The sequence below is a fragment of the Anneissia japonica genome, unplaced genomic scaffold, assembly GCF_011630105.1.
Source record: "Anneissia japonica isolate Jap-2015-1 unplaced genomic scaffold, ASM1163010v1 scaffold2994_len2133135_cov197, whole genome shotgun sequence".
NCBI lineage: Eukaryota > Metazoa > Echinodermata > Crinoidea > Comatulida > Comatulidae > Anneissia > Anneissia japonica.
The window spans coordinates 1,747,447-1,757,747 of record NW_022728550.1 but is presented as its reverse complement, the minus strand read 5'-3'; the positions used below and the strand labels follow the sequence as shown (position 1 = coordinate 1,757,747).

The 10,301-nt window shown below is 33.2% G+C and overlaps 1 protein-coding gene across 1 annotated transcript in view; it reads left to right on the top strand.

The window, feature by feature from the left end:
- Window positions 1–10,301, top strand: part of LOC117114288 (E3 ubiquitin-protein ligase MYLIP-B-like) — a 65,698-nt gene that overhangs the window by 14,880 nt on the left and 40,517 nt on the right. The window contains exon 3 of the mRNA XM_033257909.1: window positions 7,457–7,618. Coding sequence (XP_033113800.1) covers window positions 7,457–7,618 — 162 coding nt within the window. The remainder of the gene's footprint in view (window positions 1–7,456; window positions 7,619–10,301) is intronic.

Genomic DNA, 10,301 nt, shown 5'->3' with positions numbered 1-10,301 from the left:
GGGGGGGGGGGGGCCTAGAACTAAAAAGTCCTTGTAGATAAAAATTACATTTCCTTATCTTTGGGATTACCTGCTTAACAGTTTGTGATATTCATGAATAATAATTAGTATAAAATGCCTGGATATATTTTTCCTTGACATTTTATTCAAATATGAGATAAGAGCAGAAATAATTTATAAATTATCCCATAATATGATAGCTGAATGCTGGAAGGTGTCAATGTATATACTTTTTTTTTATAACACATTTTATAAGAACACTGAGGCTGAAATTGCTTAAAAACTAAGAACAAAATAAGAACAAATTGAGGCTGAGGTAAAATTTCAAATGAGGTTTATATTTTTAAAAACCAAAATATTATATCTGTACATTATGTGCAGTAGGTGTGATGGTAGTATATTGCCCTGAATACTGAACATCAGTGGGAGAGAATACAGTGCAAAGTTAGAATGTTTAATAGAACCAGTGCATCTAATAAAAAGCCATCTTTTATTTCAAACTAATTTTACAACATTATATCTTTATCAAAGTGCCCTGTAAACTAAAAGAAAATAACTAAATGTGATGGGTTTTCATGCGTAATGTTTTTAATAGTGAAAGAAGTCATTACTTGTAGGCTATTATATCATGTTGTATTTTGTTCGACGCCCACCACCGTATCGACTTCAGTGATACCTTGATGGAACACTCAATTTAGCTCTGAACCATGGCATTGAATACAAATTGATGTACTGTTCTTTACTGGCACAGCATATTGATGTATAAACTACTGTGTAAACATTAATAATCTTCACCATTAGTTGCTTACATAGGCACTGTGTCCTTGGCAGTATAGGCTTTACTGCAGTAAGCTGCTGTACTGTACATTAATTTTCATAATGGGATCTCCATTGTTGAGTCCGAAACAACTTGTGTACAGTATATGTGTATCCATCCTGTTAGTGTCATGAACATCTTTGTTTTTTCAGAAGTTGAAATAATGATAATATACTAAATAGACATAAATTGTATTTGTGTAAATTATCCCTTGGTTGTTTCCTAGTATCACTGACCAACTGGTGATTTACTAGAAGGAAATCAAATCAATTTTTTTTTTCATAAAATTGGTTATGTTTAATGTGGAATCATGTGTCTGAGTGATAAGGATTCAGGCCTAAATTATATAATGTTGATAGTTTGTGTCTGAGGACTTCGACTTGTTTGTCTTCTTTGACAAAGTACTTTAAACCTGGTTGCCTACCAATTACCATAAAATTGACTACGGTGTCACTACAGTGCAGTCGTTATGCCGCGTAGCTACCACACTTCACAATCGAGAAGGCTCGCTGAATCCATTGACCAATCTGTATCCTCTAAAGTTGTCAGACATAGCATGTAGCAATTTTATGGAAGCCAGGCCGGTACTTACAGTATTTCCCCTTTCCACGAATGAGTAGGCTTGTAATAGGTTGGTATGGTATATCTTCCTGTTACTGTTTGAATGCCAATTGATATTGAGGTATATAGTCCTATTGTATGTCATTGTCAGTAAAACTGAAGACCAAAAATAATAATTGGAAAATCCCTTAAAAATAATGGGGTTTTTTTTGTAATCGGCTTTAAACAAATTTCCAAATCATAAAGTGCCACCGTCAATGTCGATGGGTATCACCAACATTGTCAAAATAATTTTTCAAAATTGTTTTTAAAAATTGAGAAAAAAAAAATTATAATCAAATTTAGGTCTGAGAAAGTCCCTCCCTGGGACCCTCTTATTCAAATTCCTAGATTTGGCACTGCTCAAGAGTAGCGAAATAATATTAGTAGAAGTGAAGGAAGCTCAGATCTCAATTATTAAACTTGATTAAAACACATACCATTTCATTGATTACATCTAATTAAGATACAATATAAAAATATGTGAAAATTGAAACATTACATTAACATGAAAATTGCAAATAATGGATTGAGATTTTTTTTTGGGGGGGGGGGGCTAGAACTAAAGAGTCCTTGTAGTTACATTTCCTTATCTTTGGGATTACCTGCTTCATAACAGTTTGTGATATTCATGAATAATAATTAATATAAAATGCCTGGATATATTTTTCCTTGACATTTTATTCAAATATGAGATAAGAGCAGAAATAATTTATAAATTATCCCATAATATGATAGCTGAATGCTGGAAGGTGTCAATGTATACACTTTTTTTTATTATAAAGAACACATTTTATAAGAACAGTGAGGCTGAAATTTCTTAAAAATTAAGAACAAAATAAGAACAAATTGAGGCTGAGGTAAAATTTCAAATGAGGTTTATATTTTTAAAAACCAAAATATTATATCTGTGACTGTAATATCCTCTATTATACAGTACAGTAGGTGTACCTATCTGACTTAGGGGCCATTTTTGTGTCACTTTCACCTAAATTCCAGTACAGTACATATTGCCATACAATTTAATATTTTTTTGTTTAAAAGTTGTGTAAACTAAGAACAAAATAAGAACATTTTGAGCCTAAAATTGGCCAAAAAATAACACGTCTGGGCAAAATTTTACTGGTTCTTATAAAAAAAAAAAAGTGTAGTTTGCTTCATTCATAGTAAACTGAATCCCAGTAAACAACTCTGTACTCTTTTGTTGTGTATTGACACTCAACACAGTAGAGTCCATGTTTGTTTACTATTTCATGTTTACTATGCACATGATTTGTGATAAAATTATCTTATCAAGTGACCAGTTCATTGTTTTTCATCTGAACTTTCTGTACTTTAACTGACATGTTGTGTAGGGATAGGAAAAGAAGTAAAAATGGGATGGGGATGCATAAAATGGATTGCCTACTGGAATTATGTAAATCTGCTTTAAGTCTGCTTGTAAGTATTGAAAGCAAGACATTAATTTTATTAAGGATGGTAGTATATTGCCCTGAATACTGAACATCAGTGGGAGAGAATACAGTGCAAAGTTAGAATGTTTAATAGAACCATTGCATCTAATAAAAAGCCATCTTTTATTTCAAACTAATTTTACAACATTATATCTTTATCAAAGTGCCCTGTAAACTAAAAGAAAATAACTAAATGTGATGGGTTTTCATGCGTAATGATTTTAATAGTGAAAAAAGTCATTACTTGTAGGCTATTATATCATGTTGTATTTTGCTTGACGCACACCACCGTATCGACTTCAGTGATACCATGATGGAACACTCAATTTAGCTCTGAACCATGGCATTGAATACAAATTGATGTACTGTTCTTTACTGGCACAGCATATTGATGTATAATCTACTGTGTAAACATTAATAATCTTCACCATTAGTTGCTTACATAGGCACTGTGTCCTTGGCAGTATAGGCTTTACTGCAGTAAGCTGCTGTACTCTACATTAATTTTCATAATGGGATCTCCATTGTTGAGTCCGAAACAACTTGTGTACAGTATATGTGTATCCATCCTGTTAGTGTCATGAACATCTTTGTTTTTTCAGAAGTTGAAATAATGATAATATACTAAATAGACATAAATTGTATTTGTGTAAATTATCCCTTGGTTGTTTCCTAGTATCACTGACCAACTGGTCCAATCAATTTTTTTTTTCATAAAATTGGTTATGTTTAATGTGGAATCATGTGTCTGAGTGATAAGGATTCAGGCCTAAATTATATAATGTTGATAGTTTGTGTCTGAGGACTTCAACTTGTTTGTCTTCTTTGACAAAGTACTTTAAACCTGGTTGCCTACCAATTACCATAAAATTGACTACGATGTCACTACAGTGCAGTCGTTATGCCGCGTAGCTACCACACTTCACAATCGAGAAGGCTCGCTGAATCCATTGACCAATCTGTATCCTCTAAAGTTGTCAGACATAGCATGTAGCAATTTTATGGAAGCCAGGCCGGTACTTACAGTATTTCCCCTTTCCACGAATGAGTAGGCTTGTAATAGGTTGGTATGGTATATCTTCCTGTTACTGTTTGATTGCCAATTGATATTGAGGTATATAGTCCTATTGTATGTCATTGTCAGTAAAATTGAAGACCAAAAATAATAATTGGAAAATCCCTTAAAAATAATGGGGGTTTTTTTGTAATCAGCTTTAAACAAATTTCCAAATCATGAAGTGCCACAGTCAATGTCGATGGGTATCACCAACATTGTCAAAATAACTTTTCAAAATTGTTTTTAAAAATTGAGAAAAAAAAAATTATAATCAAATTTAGGTCTGAGAAAGTCCCTCCCTGGGACCCTCTTATTCAAATTCCTAGATTTGGCACTGCTCAAGAGTAGCGAAATAATATTAGTAGAAGTGAAGGAAGCTCAGATCTCCCGGAAATGACTTCTTTAAGCTTGGGACCCCTGCAGCCTAGTAGGAGAGCAACAAATTTTTTTTTAAATACAATATTTGGCCTTGTCAGTGTTAACTGATGCATTGGATAAATGCTCTCTCTCAATGCAAATGTCCCCATAATTAATCATTGACCTGTTAGCCTTTATGCGAATCTGTCCTCATCGACAGTCATCATCCAATCTCTTTCTGTTCTTCTTGGGGCGTGTTTCTACTGATAAACACAAAATAATCAAATTTTTTAACCTCTTTTTTAATGAGTGCCAGATAGCCTGGCCGCGTTGCAACTGCGTTTTTGCTTTTACGAATATCGGTTTTCGCGGCGGAAAGTACGTCACCATTTTGTTATAAATACAACACGTTTTCCAAACTGTATAGTTTCTTTTTGCACCACATGACAATATAGGCCTACTTCAAGTATATTATCTTGTTTTATTGAATTTCGGTCGTGATGACGAGGAGGAGGAGGACACAGTGTGCGGCGAGAAGGCAAATGCTTTAGGCTGTGCTCGTCAGCACAACAAAAGAGAAAAACGGTAGGCCCAGAAGAAGAGCGGAGAGGCCTAGGCCCAATATATCCCCCACAACATAATTACAAAACGAGTAATTTCGTCACTCCACATGTTTGTTTACGATTTAGCTTGTAGGCATGGACATACACAAGAGGACTAATCATTTTGAAAGTTCACGCGTGATACGATCGTGGTTGAACATTTCACCTGATAATCGCTTTTTGTGTTGCTGCTAAAAAGTGCTCAGCTAAAATCGGTTATTTGCCGTTCAAACATGCTATCCATTGTATGTTTTTAATCGATTTTTTTAATTGCTTTTTTCTAAGTGGTCCCATTTCTACTGCAAGAAAAAAAGCGATTTTTTGAAAAAGCGATTTTTAATCGATTTTTTTCTTTCCAGTAGAAACCTTACTGTATGTTTTGATTATTAAGGTCAAAGTGAAAATACTTTGTTGCACAGCTTGGAACCAAGCCATTGAACGATTCTTTCCTATTGGTTTGATATTTTTAAATGTCCTCACCTGAAGAATCATTTCAAATGTTTCTGGTACATTTCACGTAAACATTTTTGAAACTGTGTTTATTATTCCCCAGTAGAGACAGACCCTTTTGGCTTTAGAAAGTTTAGTGGCATCAAGAACAGCTGTTTATATCAAGAAGTTTAGCTCCCTATTGGGACACTCAAACAGGAAAGTGGAGGTGATTTGCCTTTCATAAAAAACAATCATCAACATATTGTACTCAACTATGTTGTAGTTTCCTTGTTGCTCAAAGAGAAAGTCAGTGCTTTATTTACACAATTATTTACACAAGTCATTGTTTGGTATGCGGATCCGTACTAGTCTATTTGCCTTTTTTATATTGTGTACGGTCTATATACAGTAGGTTAATGTTATTTCAAGGTTCTTAGGTCATTATATAAATAGAGTATATTTTTTAGAAATGTGAAAATGTGTCACTTTTTCTTTTTTCATTTTATCTGTCAAGGTACATCTTTGTTTTATTGTTCTTTTTAAATTAGTTACAAAAAACTTACAAACACAGATTTTGTTTAAAAGCCATCTTGACTCTGATGACCATAAGAACATCATTGTTTCTCTCATACTAAGAATACTTGGCTCTACAGTTGGGCAAAAATGATTTTCACATGTACCATGCTTTCAAAAATGTGTATCTTATTCTTATTAACCATTCACAAGTTTGCCATCACACACTGCTTCAGTGTCTTACGAAAATCAGTTGTACAACATACTAATTTGTTTTTTCCCCTGAAGTCAATGCCGTAGCCATGCTGTTGGGACAGTCCCACACAATTTTTCTAATCTGTCAACATTTTTAAAAATGGGTCCAAATTTAATATGTAATTTTATGAATAAAATGGGACCACTTTTTGAAAAATGGGTCCAGATTTTCTAATATTTAGCTTTAAATGGGTAAAATTTAGGAAAATGGGTCCAGATTTTTCAGATTTTTCAAATTTTTGCGTAAAATGGGTCCACATTGTTTGAATTTTACGCGTAAAGTTGGTCCACCCTGATATTGTTCCGCACTGTTTGAAAATCCTGGCTACAGCATTGTCTAGAGCCTGCTTAAAGTTTATAACAGTTTATAGACGTCTACTGTATACCTGAGTTGAATTGTAGAAATTGATATGCTCACAGTATTACTGTATTCTGAAGTATTTGAGGTAGGATGTTGTAGTTTATACACCTTGAATTACTGAACTTTAGGCTGAAGAATTGACCTCCTCTAGTAACTGAACCCATGTACTCACAGCTTGAACTTCAACCAACACTTCTCATTTCAACCACAGCTCGTTCACCTTGCCAACCTTTCTTCTCAAACCTTGGGATGTCTTTTGTCTCCTGAACTTTTGAAAACCAATAGATGTGTGATTCAAGATGATACGGACATAACAGCTTCTTATGTTTTACCTCCCTTGATGAACGTTATACTGTGATTTATTATATAATTTTGTTATAGCCCGAGTAGATAATACAGTATTATGCATTTATAATGAGCTGGGTGAGAAATACTTAGTATTAGGCATTTGTTTAAATACAGTTCCAATGAGCTACAAACATATAATAGTACAATTCAGTGTTTGTTTCATGGAATGTAAAATGATGATGTCATGATTCAGTTACTGTTGTATGTGTAGGCCTGAAATACTTAAGCACTATAAGTAATGAGCTACAAAACATATATTAGTACAATTCAGTGTTTTGTGAAATGTAAAATGATGATGTCATGATTCAGTTACTGTTGTATGTGTAGGCCTGTAATACTTAAGCACTACAGTAAAATTATTGATTTTTTTAAATAGTATCTTAACCAGAATCTGGTACTCCCAAAAATTTATCATTTAATTGATTCTTTCATTACTTGAGCAATTTTTTTTTTTTTTTTTAAAGGATTTTTCCATATATTTGCAACCAACAGGATGTAAACTTCAATATTGGCAAAAACCCACAAAAATATAACCACAGAGCTTGACACAAAAAAACTTTATAAATGATAATTCTGTAATTTGCAAGCCATTTACTAATATTCAGTTTAAGTGAAATAAAAGAATTAATGATGATAATATTTTTCTTCTCTTTTTACTAGACATGTTTACTACCTGACGTTGAAGAATCGTTTGTTACTAGGACATTACGTTGTTCATGATCAAGAGAAATTGGATCTGTTTGCTCTGATAGCTCAGGCAGAACTTGGCTGTGCTCAACATGTGGTTCCTACGCAGTACCACACGGTGTTTCCTGCATTATTGTAAGTATACATACAAGAACCTGTCTCTTATACACATCTAGATGTGTATAAGAGACAGCAGTATTACTGTATTCTGAAGTATTTGAGGTAGGATGTTGTAGTTTATACACCTTGAATTACTGAACTTTAGGCTGAAGAATTGACCTCCTCTAGTAACTGAACCCATGTACTCACAGCTTGAACTTCAACCAACACTTCTCATTTCAACCACAGCTCGTTCACCTTGCCAACCTTTCTTCTCAAATCTTGGGATGTCTTTTGTCTCCTGAACTTTTGAAAACCAATAGATGTGTGATTCAAGATGATACGGACATAACAGCTTCTTATGTTTTACCTCCCTTGATGGACGTTATACTGTGATTTATTATATAATTTTGTTATAGCCCGAGTAGATAATACAGTATTATGCATTTATAATGAGCTGGGTGAGAAATACTTAGTATTAGGCATTTGTTTAAATACAGTTCCAATGAGCTACAAACATATAATAGTACAATTCAGTTTTTGTTTCATGGAATGTAAAATGATGATATTATGATTCAGTTACTGTTGTATGTGTAGGCCTGAAATACTTAAGCACTATAAGTAATGAGCTACAAAACATATAATAGTACAATTCAGTGTTTTGTGGAATGTAAAATGATGGTGTCATGATTCAGTTACTGTTGTATGTGTAGGCCTGTAATACTTAAGCACTACAGTAAAATCATTGATTTCTTTAAATAGTATCTTAACCAGAATCTGGTACTCCCAAAAATTTATCATTTAATTGATTCTTTCATTACTTGAGCAATTTTTTTTTTTTTTTTTAGGATTTTTCCATATATTTGCAACCAACAGGATGTAAACTTCAATATTGGCAAAAACCCACAAAAATATAACCACAGAGCTTGACACAAAAAAACACATCAAAGCATGATTGAGAGTCATTCGTCTTCATATTGTCTTCATAATTTTCGTCCCCGCAAAGAGATCGTGCAATGCAATGAAAATTGAATTGTAATTGGAAAATTACTTTCGTAAAACAAGATTAATTAGAACCTGAATAAAGTTACTTCAAATTCAATATTAAGTACTGTATGAACAATTAAAAAATTCCTTGAATCAGTGATCCCTAATAAACTAAACAGACTGAACGTTTAATAGGAATATTCTAGATCTATTTTAAAGACTCGAGGAATGAAATTAGATGTAGGCCTAGGCTAGGGAGGCCGCCGAGGCCTTCTCCTCCTTCCCTAGGCTGTAGCCTGGCGTAGTTGTGAAATCATTGCACGATTTTTACCTGTCTGCGCCGACCAAAAAGTCAGTGACTGTAATCTCTCTTGAATGCTTTAAGAAATGTTTATTTTTTTGATAAATGTATCGAAATAGCATTACGAACAAGTTCTTCTAACACAATACAAATTAATAGTTATTCATCGTATCCGTACTCTACTGCTGATGTGTACTGTAGTTAACACGTATTGCAGGAGCACATATCGGCATACGCAAAGCTAAATGTCAATACGCACACAGTATACTGATCATATCACTATAGCAACCGATGAATGCTACAACAGGTGGTTATCAAAACTAACATTAAAAGACGGCGATTGACTTCAAAAGCAATTAGTAGAGCATACATCGTACACTAGCGGAAAATTATTATACTTTGGTTAGATTTAAAAATTTCCTTCGGGGCCTTGCAGGCTCTCAGGAATTTTTTTCAAGTATTAAATCTAACCATCGTATGATAATTGTCCTATGTGGAGCTCTACTAATTGCTTAATACAGTACATAGACTGGAAATTTGCCTTGCATACAACATAATAATTAGCTTGACATTGGTTAATAAAATAGTAAAAGAAGGCATTCTGCTGAACTCTATATTCAGTGGTCATCCTGCTTACTTGGGTTGAAGGTCAAAGTGCTAAATTGATCTATTTAAATTATGGTTGCTTTTAAAGTTATAATGACATTTACAGTGTATGTAAATGACATACGCATTTCAATATGTTTATTATAAGTGGTCATTATTATGATGGATTATGGTTTTCTTCTGCAGCTGTTTTTTACTTTATCTCTTAGTACCGGTGCAAGTTATATTTTAACTTTAATAGCTTTATAAGTTTTATTGCGTTATTATTATTATTATTATTATTATTATTATTATTATTATTATTATTATTATTATTATTATATTGTATGTTAATTTTTTTTAAATGTATGTTTATGCTTCAGTTTACTTGATACTTGACTTGATACTTTAACATGGTGTATATTGTAATTAGAAATCAATTTCATGTACAATATTTCCTATACTGTAGCAGAGATTGAGAATTTAAACAGGTTCTTGCATCTTTTGCTCTCCACCCATATGATACACTAGGAGCCAATTTTAGAAAATAACCACATCTGTAAGAACTAGTTCTTGTAATCTCGAAAGCTCCGATTAGGGCAGTATAATACAAGCAGTAGAGCTAAAAGAGATCTACTGTATTAATCAACTATTATTCAATCAGCCAAGTGTTCCTAGAGCTCCTTGTGAGGGCAGTATAATAGAAGCAGTAGAGCTAAAAGAGATCTACTGTATTAATCAACTATTATTCAATCAGCCGAGTGTTCCTAGAGCTCCTTGTGAGGGCAGTATAATAGAGGCAGTAGAGCTAAAAGAGATCTACTGTATTAATCAACTATTATTCAA